The sequence below is a fragment of the Littorina saxatilis genome, linkage group LG5 (genome assembly GCF_037325665.1).
Source record: "Littorina saxatilis isolate snail1 linkage group LG5, US_GU_Lsax_2.0, whole genome shotgun sequence".
Taxonomy (NCBI): domain Eukaryota; kingdom Metazoa; phylum Mollusca; class Gastropoda; order Littorinimorpha; family Littorinidae; genus Littorina; species Littorina saxatilis.
Genome location: NC_090249.1, coordinates 38,498,786 through 38,515,196, shown reverse-complemented (window position 1 = coordinate 38,515,196; position 16,411 = coordinate 38,498,786). Strand labels below are relative to the sequence as shown.

Below are 16,411 nucleotides of genomic sequence, written 5' to 3'. Positions count from 1 at the left end.
TACTCTTATTTCACGTAAAACCTGGAGAGGTATGTGTCCAAGCGGGGATGTATTCTCTTATCTCCTGTAAAACATGTGGAGGTATAATTTATGTCCACGCGGAAGTATGCTCTTATCTCTCTTAAATACCTGCAGAGGTGTGTGGTGGTGTACACCACATTTAACACTGGCAGGCAAATTAATCTCACGTCATACATGGTGCGTGTCAAGCTATTTATGACATAATGTGCCATGGCAGATTAGGTATTACTGATACCTGTGATTCTGACATGCATTAAGCATGCTTATACACTAACCCGCGGGGAAATTATGTACTGTATCTACATGCAGAGAGATATTTGATCGTAGGCTTAGTAGTCATTTTATCTAATGTTTGGGTTCGATATCTACAAATCGGTGTTGGATGTTGTGTTCATTTTTGTCACTCTACATTATTGTCTAAATTATCTATGGCGCATACAGACACACCCACGCACGCACAAACGCATCCACAGGCACACGCATACGCATCCAGCAACAGACAAACAGACACAGATAAATAAAATAAAAACATGAAGGGCATGCGCAGATGTAAGTTTCGACGGTGAACATTCAATATCTAGGACAGTTTTTGATTACCCGACTATGCAGGCCACTGCACACCAACTCCCCTTTCCTACAACAGTTTTCAAATCGGAACCTGCTCAATTAAGGAGCGAGTTTAACATGGTGAAAGGTAATGCTCCCGCTGCCCACATTACAACAGTTTCCCATTGTCTCAGCGTTCTATTTAATTGTCAATGAGAACGAAAATAGCCGCAAAGACAATGTGCGCGGTGAGCCGTTAACTGGTAACACCGCTGCACACGAGGGGGATATTTTCCTCGTTGTGCTGTGCAAGAGAAGGTTGCATGATTCTTTGCAAACTTGACATCGAAATGCAAATTTTGCAAGACACTCATATCAGTGTTCGCTCGCAGTTCGATTGTCTATTAGAGCACGCGTGCTTGGATTTTTAGCGACATCTACCACGAGAGAGGTAAAACTACCGGGGTATCAATTTTTGCTTGAATATTTCGGTAAATCATGAACATTATCAATGGAATCGAAATCGGATATGTTCTTAAAATTGTCTTGGAGAACTTGCAGAACTGAAGAGCTTTCAAAAGAGTTTTCAAATAACACAAAACACGACGAAAACGTCTAATGAAGATGCCGCCTTTGACCGGGACGAAGGTGGCGACTGAGCGTTCATACCCATTGACGTATGCTCAATCCGTCGGTCATAAGAACTAGTATCCGAAGTCACTGAAAAAAATCAAGGAGATTAATTTAAATTATCAGCTTAATTTGTTACCTTCTTCGTAGATTTTCTTCCATCTTTGAAAAACCCCGGAGCCAGACAGAGGCTTCTGACGATCCATGGCAGAAACGACGACGTCACGTGTTGCTTGCCCGTCCTTCATCAATGTTGTGTGTCGATCGTAACGTCAATTTCTTGGATTGAAGTTTTTCACACTCCGGATGCTTTCAGTTTCACCAACAGTTTTTTTTGCGTATTGTCACAACAGGTGAGTTTCTGGAGAAGAAGCTACGACAGTTCCCCAAGGTTTCATCCTTAAAGGTGTATTCCTTGAAAGAAACCCAATCTGTGAGACTCACTGACTTTGTCACTTTTCACTTAAGACCTCCTCTTCATTTGTTGACCACTGGTTTTTCAAAATTATTTCTTTCTACATGTTATATGTTATAATGAAGTCTTATATCGCGCGCGTATCTCCAGACTCGGACTCAAGGCGCAGGGATCTATTTATGCCGTGTGAGATGGAATTTTTTTTTTACACAATACATCACGCATTCACATCGACCAGCAGATCGCAGCCATTTCGGCGCATATCCTACTTTTCACGGCCTATTATTCCAAGTCACACGGGTATTTTGGTGGACATTTTTTATCTATGCCTAACCAATTTTGCCAGGAAAGACCCTTTTGTCAATCGTGGGATCTTTAACGTGCACACCCCAATGTAGTGTACACGAAGGGACCTCGGTTTTTCGTCTCATCCGAAAGACTAGCACTTGAACCCACCACCTAGGTTAGGAAAGGGGGGAAAAAATTGCTAACGCCCTGACCCAGGGTCGAACTCGCAACCTCTCGCTTCCGAGCACAAGTGCGTTACCACTCGGCCACCCAGTCCGTCACGAGATTCCTTCATTTGTTATTGTCCGTTGGTCGTCACTGTGCATTTATCTAAAACTGCAACACTTTACTGGAAAGGCTGTTCAACAAGTGTTTCTATAACGACCATTACAAATGAAAAATCTACGACAGGAGTTGTCACATCTTTAGAAGCACAGTTTCTAGTCAACTTCTGCTCACTGTTCGCATGTTGAAAGTCAAACCGGCTTCGTCCTGTTAAAAAGGATTTTCCCGTCATCGGCGAATCACCAGTTAGTGTTCCAATCCGGTTTCGGTGATTTCAGTTATCTCTCTTTCGTGCGCACCTTTTTTGGTGTGGCCGTTTGTCAAGACATACAAACAACAAAGTTCTCAAATTAACTACATGTATCGCATTTCCTACTCGCGGATGCGCTGGGTCTTTCCACTGAGGTAAATGCGCATGCCACTTCAAGCTACAAACCGCCTCAAAAACATGGCATGCAGGGCAATGTTTATGTCTGTCCCGCCTGAATGCTTGAGTCACATCTCTAAAGTGATAAAAAAAAAAGAATCTCAAGTTAAATAATCAAAACAGAATGGTTGTGCCTTGAGTTACATCTCAAAACGGACCCCCCCCAAAAAAAAATCAAAACTGACACTTTCTTACACATTTCGAGTTACATTCTTAAAACTGAATGCATATAATTGCATTTTTTTTCCTCAAACACAATCGCCTAAAGTCACGTCTCGAAACTGATAAAAGAGAAATCACGATTCAAACTTCCACTTTCAGCAATCAGATCCTGTAAAATGAATGGTGTGTCTTCTGTTCGAGTCGATTTGCCTTGGATCACATATCAAAACTGATTCAATAACCAAACTCTCGATTGACGATGTCCTTTGCATCTGGAGTTACATCTCAAAACTGATAGAATCGAATCGCGACCGGCGCGGCTTTCACTCGGCGTTTCCTTCTACTGCAGTTCAAGCCTAACTGAACCTTCAAAGCCGTCAGGGCTGTCGTTAAGTGTCAATCACCCATTGTTTTGGTAGGCAGTTTGTCACACCGCCGCTAATTCTTCGACACCTTCCAGGGCTCTTGACAATCCTCGCTGTAAGGTGGTCTATAGACTTGTGGAGTGCACGGGGGTATAGAGGATACAAGAATGGGCAAGGTCATTGGAAACGAGGGAGGGGGTTAGACGTAATGATGACATTCCATCGGCGGAAGAAGAAGAAAGAGGAGGTTGTGGTGGCTGAGAGGGAGATAATACAGAATTGGGGAGGGGGGAAGGAGGAGGAGAAGAGTTCAAGCAGGTGACAACAAAGAATGTTGGTGCGATGTGCATCAAACAAACACAACATCCACCGATCAAGAACACACAACAGACACACGCGACCCTCTCCTCACTGATTCACAGATAGCCTCCAGTGGCACTGTGCACACCGTTAGGTCTTACCAGCAACTGACGCAACACAGAGTGTGAGGTAACGCTCGCCCTGTCCTGCCACTGACCCCAAGCGAACACATCACCTGTGCAACCTTGGCTAACTTTCTGTCCGGACCGCATGGGAGTGTGACAGAGATCAACTGGAAACAAGCCGGTTTGTCACCTGCCTCTGATAACGATTCCCGGCCAGCATCCCTAGAGAGGTTAAAATGGTATCGTATTTACAAGCTAACGCATCACCCGTGCAGCCCTTGGCTAACCTTTTACATGATCTGAATCACATGGTAGTGTGGCAGAGATCATATGGACAAAAAAGTTCGTTTGTCACCAGCATCCGATATCGATCTTAACCAAGCTTGCAGCACCCCCAAATAGGTTACACTTGTGGCGTAAAAGTTAACGTGCAACAATAAACTTTGATGAAGACCAAAGATTGTTGGAGAAATCTTTCACTTCATCTTGGCTTAACTGCAAAAATTAAGCCAGAAATCTGTACTGACGTCAAACTCGAGGTCTGTCCAAACAATGCAGTATTATCTATTGGGTAGCTTTGGCAAACCCAGCAGAGGCATCAAACTAGCTTAATATGTTCCTGACTCCATTGAACCAACTCTCTTACAGTACTCTTTTTCTGTGATGATTCGCATCGGTTTTTAGTGAAAACAGCTTCAGAGGACACAAAACACCTCAGCTTTTGTGTTTCTGTGTCTAATCAAGCGTAGCAACGATGGGTTACTGAAAGTAACCAAACCTTACGAGTACGTACCTGCCGTTGGGACGCATGCGCCTAGTGATCTTTGCGCTGACGTAAGAGGCTCTCCATCTTGTGCAGGGCACAATCTGAACCACTTTCTCCGCTATATGGTGACCCCCAGCCCCCCTCCCCCCCCCCGCCTCCTTGAGGTCACTCTACTCACGCCGCAAGACACCATATGATAAGCTTAACTGTCAAACTTTTCAAACCGGCTGACCGTTGATTTTTGAATTTGTATCAGCTGAAAAAACCCACATGTTTTCCCATTTAGATGTTTCAAAAACTTGTCTTCTTACTCTGGTGTGTTACAAAACGTGCAGTTCTCTACTTTCCAGATTTCAAACATCAATGGGCTATACTTTCCAGATTTCAAACAACAACGGTTTCACTGTTCATTCTTACCTGAATCAGATACCACTGGGGCATGCAAGGAAGGGACCAAACGCTGTGGTCAGAGTAGCCACCTGAAACGGTTCCTGTTCACTCGGAATTTAAAACAACCGTGTATATTTTATGCACCTTTCAAAGAGCGCTTACACAGAGTTAAGAAGTCTTTTTCAGTGTTAGTTTTTCTCATACGTTTCAACGCAGGCCACCTTACGTGTTATGCGTTACGTTCAACTAAACATTGCCACAGCCCATGTATTCTACACACTATTAATACATTTCCTAATCGGAAGGGGCACTTTTTAAAGTTAGTTTTTCCCACGCTCGCGTAACCTACAAAAAACATGTGTCTGCGTCACTGAAAGTGAACCACAAAGTGCAGGTTACAATAACAAAAAGAGCTATCCACGGGTCCAGGTCCACAGCAACTGCGTCAAAGGGTGAGAAAAAAAACCCAACTAATTTACTAACACTGATAAGAAACTATCACTCGCTCAAATAAACATAATATATTTTTTGTCAGTTAAAAAAGAACCTGCAAAACTTTTCTTCCTGCATTGATCAGTAGTGTCTGTTGAATTACATAAACATGTTTGTTGCCAGTCTCTTTCAGCTGATTCGACATCAAAAGACATTGGCTTAATTCAATATTACACCATTTTTATGACAGATATAGTACACTTAAAAACGCTTGTTCGGAGAGAGTAGGGGGACATGTACTTTGCTGTTCGTTGAATATTGGCAAAGGTGTTTAAGTTTCACGACAATCATGCACTGTGTTGTTGCTATACTACCAGAAGACATACACCAGTGGCATATCTCGCATCACTGACCGATTTTACAGTCACACACAATTTTACCAGAAAGTGATAAGATCGTGTAGTCTGCTATCAAAATATCAGCTGACACAATTCAGCACCACACCAGTTATCATAAAATCACAACACACGTTGTTATCAGAAAGAGATGTCTTCGTGCGCTTTGCAGTACGACCGAAAGCAATTTCCACAACTCACAATTTTCAAATACTGAGTGGTTTTACCTGTTGATGCAGTAAATATACAGTTGACTGCATAATGAATACTGTGTACGTCTGTCATAAACTCTAATGACTCTCTTTCCATCATTATTTTCATCCCATCAACAAGAACACACCAATAAATGATCGATCCTTCGTTAAGCTCACACAAACTGATGACTATTTCATTCATAATGATATCCGTCTTATCTTCAACGACCACCATAACGTTATCGATCTTTTCACTATCGTTCATTGATGGACGAAGTAATGCGAGATGTGAAGAATGGAGCAGAATACGGTGGAACCCCCGCCCCCGCCCCCCCCTTCTAGGGCCTCCCAATATAAGACTTCCTCTTTTTTAAGACCTTGAATTTTCACATTTTCTTTTCACAATGTCTGTAAATTTACCTCCATTTTAAGACTCACTCCATTTTAAGACCTTGAATTTTCACATTTTCTTTTCACAATGTCTGTAAATTTACCTCCATTTTAAGACTCACTCCATTTTAAGACTCACTCCATTTTAAGATTTTAAGACTCACTCCATTTTAAGACTCACTCCATTTTAAGACTCACTCCATTTTAAGACTCACTCCATTTTAAGATTTTAAGACTCACTCGATTTTAAGACTCTCCATTTTAAGACCTGATTTTGTCAGATTGTTCAGGTCTTAAAAGGAGAGTTCCACTGTATCTGACATCCACCTGTTGGTGACTGTATTGCAAGCTTTGATTAAGAAACAGACTGGTTGAGTGACACGTGCACACTGGCTTACTGAGTGACTCACTAGCGAAAAGGCTGACTAAATGGGTTGCTGGCATACTGACTACTGGCTTTCTTTCTTTATTTGGTGTTTAACGTCGTTTTCAACCGTTCAAGGTTATATCGCGACGGGGAAAGGGGGGGGTGGGAGATGGGATAGAGCCACTTGTTAATTGTTTCTTGTTCACAAAAGCACTGATCAAAAAATTGCTCCAGGGGCTTGCAACGTAGTACAATATATGACCTTACTGGGAGAATGCAAGTTTCCAGTACAAAGGACTTAACATTTCTTACATACTGCTTGACTAAAATCTTTGCAAACATTGACTATATTCTATACAAGAAACACTTAACAAGGGTAAAAGGAGAAACAGAATCCGTTAGTCGCCTCTTACGACATGCTGGGGAGCATCGGGTAAATTCTTCCCCCTAGCCCGCGGGAGGTGACTACTGGTTGATCTAAATTGTACAAGAATAGATCGACTGATTGACTTGACCACCTCTTTATTTTATAAAGACAAACTTGATCGTGTGAGAGAGAGAGAGAGAGAGAGAGAGAGAGAGAGAGAGAGAGAGAGAGAGAGAGAGAGGGAGAGAGACAGAGAGAAGGAGAAAAAGAGAGAGAGAGCGAGATAAGGAGAGAGAGAGAGAGAGAGAGAGAGAGAGAGAGAGAGAGAGAGAGAGAGAGAGAGAGAGAGAGAGAGAGAGAGAGAGAGAGAGAGAGAGAGAGGGGGGGGGAGAGAGAGAAATTCTCTTTATTGCTTGATGTTGCAGGTGGGGAAAACCTTACTCGCAAGAAGGCTTTTTCTCTTATCTAAACATTTGGATGTTGACAAATTTCTTTTGAGACTACAAACAAAATTAACCCCTTTGACGAAAAAGAAGAATGTCGCACTTACTCGTAACGTCGGGGAGATCAAAACCTAAATGGTTCTCAGAGTGTTTATGTTTTTATCACATAAAAACACTCCAAATCTTTAACGTAATTCCGACGCCATCGAAGGCATTCATTCTAGTCTCAAAATCATAAAAATGTACCTTTTTATCTTGTGTACGTATATAGTTCTTTTAATTGTAGACTTTCATATAACGCTTGGTTCTTGAAATACAGGTCCTCTTTCAGTTATACACTCAAGTAGTAATGGTCACGAATAGACTAGTTCTGGGAAATCTGTTGGGCTTTTTTGGCCGTGGAAGTCTTGTGCCCGCCCCTTTGACGAAAACACACGCGGCCATACACCACTATATCAGTGGTCAAAGGCGATTATGGCAGCAGCGAAAAGTAAGCTCCGATGAGCATAGTTTCCAGAAAAGGGTCGAAGCTTATTATTCACTGTGATGCCATGACCCCTTTCGTCATCTAAACAGTGTATTATGTTTGCCACACCTTTTCGAAAGGGCGCAAACTCTTCTACGGTCAATAAAACTCTCCATAACCTAAACACATCTCTTTCAGAAAACCGTGTAATATATTAAATTCTGTCAACAATAAATTAATTTGTTTTTCATCATTCGTTCTTTTGGCTTCAAGATACCTCCGTGATAATTCTCCAGTACTAATGAAAGTGTAATTGTTCTCTTCTTAAAGCGTTTATGTGTATTTTGGTAGCTGCACAAACCCGATTTGTTTTTCTGTACCATAAGGAAAATATCTTCCATTCAGTACCTTTGAAAACAGCGGTTCCTCTCTATTGTTCTTGAATGCACATGTTGAATCATCCGACAATAACGCTCGATCAAGTGTACCGAGATGAACAACACACATCTAAAGCCACTCTTCAACGCATACCGAGACAGTGTCGATCAGTTTCAAATAACAGCTTAGTCTCATTGACACACTTAAATACACTTCGACCATTTCACTGTTGGAAAAACTTCAAATTTCTGAACTCAAGTGGAACCATGCACGCTATCAAACCTTTTCGAGTACGATTCAGTCACTGTGCAGCTCGTAGAAAGACGTTATATTTCAGGCCCTAATACACCCGGAAACACATTTTCGATGACTAACATTCATAAAAACAACACGCGTCCTATATTCTACACTCATCCAAACAACAGTGTGTCTTGCCTGCACTGCGAATAATATGCATGCAATATCCGTCTCCATTTCAAATTAGTCGCTTCGTTTCAATGAGAAACACACTTCCAACCTCTCTTCTTCACAAGGACACACTGACACACATCTTCGTCTCCTCGCTACTCGTGCGTCGTTCGTCTGCTGTCAAAGTTGTCTGAGATCAGCGGCAAAATGCAGGTGAAAACAAAAATTGATCTGCCAGGGGAAAAAAAGCAGCCATGGAGGGACAGAAGGCTTCGACGCCGTAATATGCTGTTGACACTGACAAGAGCCCGGAGCTCCCCAGTCAGGCGTTAAATGAGCAACACCCTCGTCTGTCTCCAGCCACGAAAATGTTTTTAAGAATGGCGTTTTTAAAAAGAGAAAAGAAAAGCAGATTGGACGGCCCTTGAATCACTAATGGGCGGTTCTGGTGAGGTTATGCCCCTTTTTTCTTTCGGCTGGTAAAAGGCGGAACCTCGCGGCAAGATCACACGAGAAAGGAAAAACAAGTCGCGTAAGACGAAATTACTACATTTAGTCAAGCTGTGGAACTCACAGAATGAAACTGAACGTAGTCCGCCGCTAGTGCAAAAGGCAGTGAAAGTGACGAGCCTGTTTGGCGCGGTAGCGGTTGCGCTGTGCTTCATAGCACGCTTTAGGTTTCACAGTCTTCAGAGTCGGGTATGTCCCTGACTTTGATATTAAATAAAACGTTTCGTTTTGCTTAGTCGTGAATTTTCACTGGTCTATGTCGAATGTCCTCGGAATTTACATATGAAAAATAAACTTTGATCAAATTCAAGTCAAGTTTGTATTCCCCACCTGCGAAAGAGGTAGGTCGGTCGTGAGAAATGAGACGGACACGATTTCCCTTTTTAGCCACATTGCAATAGACAAAGGCACCAGTACAAAAACACACAAAGAAATCCAGTTAAAAGTACATTAGAAACCAAAGAACAGAGATAGATGAACACACTTAGTTAAAAAAAACAATGAATGTGTTTATATTTATTCGATACAATCGCATGCGAAGTAAACGGTCTTTTTTCTAAATGTGTCCGTCTCAAAAACATTAATTACAAATCTGTTCAGTTTGAATGGCTGTCAAAAGGTTTGGACGTAAAATGCTTTTAATAAGTAGGAATTTCCATCAAATCACGACATGAAATGGTTTTGAAAGGCTAACTACGGCTTATTCTACTTGCGCTTGGTCATTTTGTCACTCGGGCAAGGTGTCCGTCTCATTTTTTCTCACGACCGCCCTGCAGACAAATCGTCTGTTATAACCGCCATACACAGCAAATTGTCATGATGCGACCAATTTTACACTTCCTATCCGTTGTCAGGCAGATGATCAACTGGCTGACTAAAGAATTTTTCGGCATGTGTTCATTTCAGAACACGTTATTTACTGTCTGTCTCTGAAAATCTTGAATTCTCACGACCGCCCGGCACTACTAGATTGACGGTCATTTCTTACCAAATTTTAAGCAGATTCATGTGTAAAATAACAACATTCAATGACTGTGTCTGATCAATGCCCGTGTTTTTTTCAATCCTTGAATGCACGGCATTGTGAATGTTGTGGTCAAGTGAGAGTTTTATAGACATCGCCGTACGTTTTTCAACACTTTGATGACGTCAGACAGCAGATTGAAAACGTTCCAACTTGGAAAGACAGCCAGTCACGATCATATAGGACCGATCTTTTATGAAATTTTACATGAGAGTTCCTGGGAATGATATCCCCAGATACTTTTTTCATTTTTTCGATAAATGTCTTTGATGACGTCATATCCGGCTTTTTGTAAAAATTGAGGCGGCACTGTCACACCCTCATTTTTCAATCAAATTGATAGAAATTTGGGCCAAGCAATCTTCGACGAAGGTCGGACTTTGGTATTGCATTTTAGCTTGGAGGCTTAAAAATTGATTAATGACTTTGGTCATTAAAAATCTGAAAATTGTAATAAAATAATTTTGTTATAAAACGATCCAAATTTACGTTTATATTATTCTTCATCATTTTTTTATTCCAAAAACATATAAATATATTATATTTGGATTAAAAACAAGCTCTGAAAATTAAAAATATAAAAATTATGATCAAAATTAAATTTACGAAATCAAGTTATCTTATTTCTTGTCGGTTCCTGATTCCAAAAACATATAGATACTAGATGATTACCCGCTTCGTCGGGTGAATCGCGAGACGGAGTATGCAGCGTTGCGGTTCGCACCTGCTTCGCCGGAATGATCGCGAGACGGAGTATGCAGGCGTGGCGGTTCGCCGGCAAGTTAGCCAGCTTAGAGCACGTGTTGACGTGATTGACGCCACACGAAGGAAGGAAGATAAACGCGCAAAACACTGGAGAAGATAAGGAAGAGTTACTGGAAATGGATCTACAGAAAAACCAAAATCGGTTCACCGCGCCGCGCTTAGAGCACGTGTTGAAAATTGTCATCGACCAGATTGTGTCCGGGGTCTACCTGAATATGCCCACCACATTTGAAGCAGATCCATCTAGAACTTTGGCCGTGCATCGCGAAGTGACAGACAGACAGACAGACAGACAGACAGACAGACAGACAGACAGACAGACAGACAGACACACACAAGCCCTATATAGATATAGATGATATGTTTGGATTAAAAACACGCTCAGAAAGTTAAAATGAAGCGTACAGAAAAGCGTGCTATGTAGCACAGCGCAACCACTACCGCACTAAACAGGCTCGTTAATTTCACTGCCTTTTGCACGAGCGGTGGACTACGGTCATTGTGAAATAATGCAGTGCGTTCAGTTTCATTCTGTGAGTTCCACAGCTTGACTAAATGTAGTAATTTCGCCTTACGCGACTTGTTTTAACTTTCCAAATGCCAAACTTTAGGGCAGTGTTTTTGACTCACCTATGTAATGGTGAGTATTAGGATTCACATGTGTCCATCCCCATGTCCGTAGACAAAAAAACCTTAACGTTGGGGTTATCTCTGATGTTTTTCAAGCTAGACCTCTAAAACTGTGCACACTTTTAGGGTGTAATGATCTCATCTTCTCTAAGTAGGGCCAACACTCTCGATGGTCTGCATCTCCTCAACTTGGATTTAAAAAAAAAAGATCAAAGTGTGCGCTGATGTTCAAGTGGAAATGGCAAGACTCAGAATCAGAGAACAGCTCTTGGTTGTTGTTAACCACCTTTTCACCATTGGCTAAGGTTACCTCTTCGTCTCTGATTCTTGTGCCAATTAAGGTTCAGTCTGCAGTGGGCTGGGACAGCGTCCAGGTACTATGCCACAGTTCAGCCTGTAGTAGATATACTGACACAGCGTCCAATTACTATGCCACAGTTCAGCCTGTAGTGGATATATACTGGGACAGCGTCCAGGTACTATATCACAGTTCAGTCTGTAGTGGATATACTGGGATAGCGTCCAGGTACTATGTCACAGTTCAGTTTGTAGTGGATATACTGGGACTGCGTCCAGGTACTATGCCACAGTTCAGTCTGTAGTGGATATACTAGGACTGCGTTAAGGTACTCTGCCACAGTCTTTGAGGACATCTTTTCTGTTTTTGTGATAGTTGGGGCGGAACTGTCAAATAATCTTTGACTCAGTCGGGACTTTGATATTGCATTAGAGCTAGGTAGCTTGAAAATAAGCGAATAAGTTCGCTCATTAAATTGTCATCAATAACAAATATTTCATTACAGATTCAAACATTACTGCATTGTACTTCTTATCTTTTTCTGATTTAAAATATATATACATATGTAATGTTTACTTTAAAAACGCGTTCAGAATTAAAGAAAACAGGAGGAGTACGCTTCGCGGAGACGAGTGTGACCCGTGACGGTTTTCGGGTATGGTTAACCAAGACTATCTGAATTTAGTCTCGCCGATGACTGTTTTTTTGAGTTTATCCTTCAATTTGATGCCTATAGATTGACTACAGGTTTATATATCGCTTCACGCGACTTGTTTTACATTTCGTCAAGTTATGTAAGTTCAGAATTGTATTATTAAATTTGTTACATAACATTCTAAAAAATGCAAATAATAATAACACTTTTGATTACAGATTCAAAAGTCATTGTATTGTATCCTTTCGATTTCCTGGATCCCAATGTATAAACAGATGTCATGCTTAGTGTGAAAATCTGCTAAAATGAGAAAAATCGCCTTTTTTGTTCATATGCATCGCAGAGGCAACCCGTCTCGGTCTTCTGCTTTCGGCTAGCCAAATCTCACTAGCATTGTTAATGACTCGTCCCTGGTTCCAATGTTGATCTTTTAGTTTCAAATCAACTTAATGTTTTATTATCGCTTCACATGACTTGTTCGGTATTTTTTTCGCTGTCATGATGTCACCATTTAGAGGGTAGGGTTACATTTTCAGGTATTTATTTCTAAGAATATGCAACTTTTTTTCCAAGATCGTTTTATTTTCATTGGTCAATGATTCTACTTTAAAAAAAAAAGAGAAATGGAGTGCAATTAACATTGTTACTTTTTGAAGGTATGCTCATGACGTGCATCACAGCGAAATAGCAGTTCAGAAGAACGGAATTCCCATAATTAGTCCTTATTTGCTGCTTTTTTCACTGAGCTCGGAAATGATATTTTGCTTGCATTGTTATTGCTTAATTTATTAAAGCCTCTGGACAATATTCTTTGAATAAATGGTTATCCAATTCTGTTTAAGTCTATCCCTTTGTTTGATAGAGTACTGTAACAAGATATCACATTATGTCGACAAGAATGCGTCTGCATACAAGTTTTTGTCTTGATTCCATCCAGGAGGATGTAAGGCTTTAATAAAAACATTATTTCAAAGGTCTCTGTCAAGATTGATTTTGTTGAAAAAAAAGGAAGTCTGTGATTGAAGATTGTGAAACCTGCCTGTACCTCTCTTCGTTTTAACTTTCTGAGCGTGTTTTTAATCCAAACATATCATATCTATATGTTTTTGGAATCAGGAACCGACAAGGAATAAGATGAAAGTGTTTTTAAATTGATTTCGAAAATTTAATTTTGATCATAATTTTTATATTTTTAATTTTCAGAGCTTGTTTTTAATCCCAATATAACATATTTATATGTTTTTGGAATCAGGAAATGATGAAGAATAAGATGAACGTAAATTTGGATCGTTTTATAAAATGTTTTTTTTTTTTACAATTTTCAGATTTTTAATGACCAAAGTCATTAATTAATTTTTAAGCCACCAAGCTGAAATGCAATACCGAAGTCCGGCCTTTGTCGAAGATTGCTTGGCCAAAATTTCAATCAATTTGATTGAAAAATGAGGGTGTGACAGTGCCGCCTCAACTTTTACAAAAAGCCGGATATGACGTCATCAAAGACATTTATCGAAAAAAATCAAAAAAATCCGGGGATATCATTCCCAGGAACTCTCATGTCAAATTTCATAAAGATCGGTCCAGTAGTTTAGTCTGAATCGCTCTACACACACAAACGCACAGACAGACAGACAGACACACACACACACACACACACACACACACACACACACACACACCACGACCCTCGTCTTGATTCCCCCTCTATGTTAAAACATTTAGTCAAAACTTGACTAAATGTAAAAACGTGCATTGGTCCCAAATAGCATGTCGCTTTGGTAACAGTTCGTGTGTAAGTCGTGCATTTTATACGGTAAAAAGACAATGGTAACAGGCGGAACCTCGCGGCAAGATCACAGGAGTTGTCCCGCGTTATCTCCCAGAAGCGCTCAAGGTTTGCGTGGGCCAACAACGGTAAAGAGTCATTCAAGGCTTCGTTTCCAGATTTTTTTAATTAGGGTGTCAAAGTTAGCAATCTTCATGATAAATATGTCCACCACATGGCCCATTCCTTAACGTGGTGTGGTGGTTTGCGTGTCTCGGTGACCCTAAGAGCTATGCCAGCGGGAGTGTAAACTCCTGGCAGGGCTTCCCAAGCTGGGCAGGCCGAAGGGTAGAGGCCAAACTAATATGGACCAACCTTGTGCTCACAGGGCAGGTCCTTGGGCCATGAGCTAAGGGTGAGGTAACCCTGACAGAAACCTCGAGTGCTGAAGACGTATGTGTTGGGCCGCACGGCGCACTCCAACAAACCACAACACTACGCATCAACTGCCATTATGACACACACATGATAAATATGTTCAATAGTACTGTTCTTCTTAGCTGTTTTAAGCGAGAGCCAAATGTACGTCTTGTTTTCTACCTTTTTTTCAAACTGTCCCTCTTTCTTCTTTCTTTATTTTTTTCGAAAGCAAGTGATTTCTGTAATGGGACTATGCCACTTTAACGGCATATGCACCTGGAGTTCGATCCTGTTCAGTGCCTCCTGGAGGCCCGCAGCATGAGTGTCAGGGACAGAGAGAACACCTGAAATATCCCTGCATTTTATCTTAAAAACGCCGACCTTGCCGAAGGGCAAAGCCAGGTCAGTGCTAACGGATCACGCCAAGGCTCAGCCGCAGTATGCTTAACACATCACAAATGTTTCTTTAAAAACTAAGTTCTAGATGTTGAGACTATCAAACAGAAATATAAAACAATTATTAAGGATTTGTTGTGCGCCGTTCTCGTGACTCAGACATTCAAACAGCTAGTATCTAAATAGCACCTCATAACTATCTTGAACTCTGGCCCCCTCTTTCTAAAACGAACGGAAACCACACCCTTCAAACCCGTTTTAGACTTTGCCTTTTGAAAAAAGCTTTACTATGGAGTTGAACTAAAGTCATTCTCTCTATCATACCGTGCCTTTAACTGGAAAAATGTAGGCCTATGTTCCGCGTCATTGTTGTTTGGGGTATTGTTTTGGCTGACTTGAAAGCGAAAAGGACACCGCCATCACGGGATCCAATATCCTACAACAACAAAACGTCCACATGCCTTCAACGGTTCTGAACGCCGTTTTCACGCCTCCCTTTTGAACCAAAGAAATTCTTACCTAAGCTATCGATCCTGTAAAAACAACTTATCTTCTAACACTGTTTCATAAACGCTCGTTGCAGTTGAAGAGTCGAACAGTTCACCAGGTCCAAAAAGTAATGCGCAATGCACATAAGCACCACTAAAAGAAAACTTGACAGCGACAGCTTCAGTACAAACATATTGCACCAAAACAACGGCAAGTGCCGTGCCAATACAGACGACAGGATTTATGGGTGTGATAGAAACAGGGTGTCACGATGCATATAAAAACCCACAACATTCCGTGACAAACGCCTGGCCAATAAACCCGCAAACGTGGAAAGCAGAGGACAGTAACTCTATCCAATACTTTGATGGGTTTTATTCACGCCCTTGAGAGGCTAAAACCATTAATTTAACCACACCTTTTTTTCCAATCAAAGTTTGTGACTCCCAGTCAAATTCTGGAAGAACTGATCAAACATTACCGAGTTTAACTTTAACAGTAAATGATATCTACCACATATGCTAAAATAAATAAGTATGTCCAAATTATGCACAAACTAACACAATCGTCAACGCGTTGGATAGTTTCAAAATAAAAGCAGTGTTCTAAACAGGTTGATAAAATCTTTAATTTTAAAACAACAAATGAAGTCTAGTCACGACTAATTCGGCCCCTTTGCATATCAACATTTGAAAATGAAAGTTTAATTCTGCCAACTCAGCCAATGCAACAATTGTTACTTATTCAATCTATACAGATTTAAGGGAGGTGGCCTTAATATACGGGAATGCATCATAATGGGCTTGGGAGGCAACCGCTGAAATCGGTGAGATCATCACATCAGACACGCGCGCATTTACATAAAAGGATCATCAGTAAGGTTCACGCCTTTCTCCCTT

General features: G+C 41.0%; 1 protein-coding gene across 4 annotated transcripts in view; it reads right to left on the bottom strand.

Moving 5' to 3' along the window:
* The window catches only part of LOC138967064 (hepatoma-derived growth factor-related protein 2-like), an 89,606-nt gene that overhangs the window by 65,792 nt on the left and 7,403 nt on the right, over positions 1-16,411 (bottom strand). Inside the window, exons 1-2 of one of the 4 annotated variants that reach the window (XM_070339524.1) lie at positions 8,183-8,755; positions 1,337-1,611 (exon numbers count right to left, since the gene is read on the bottom strand). The exons of 2 other annotated variants lie outside the window; for them this stretch is intronic. In XM_070339524.1, coding sequence (XP_070195625.1) covers positions 1,337-1,445 — 109 coding nt within the window. In that variant the 5' untranslated portion in view covers positions 1,446-1,611; positions 8,183-8,755. Of the gene's footprint in view, positions 1-1,336; positions 2,503-8,182; positions 8,756-16,411 lie in introns of those variants that run through there. One more of the 4 variants, XM_070339523.1, reaches the window with a different exon arrangement.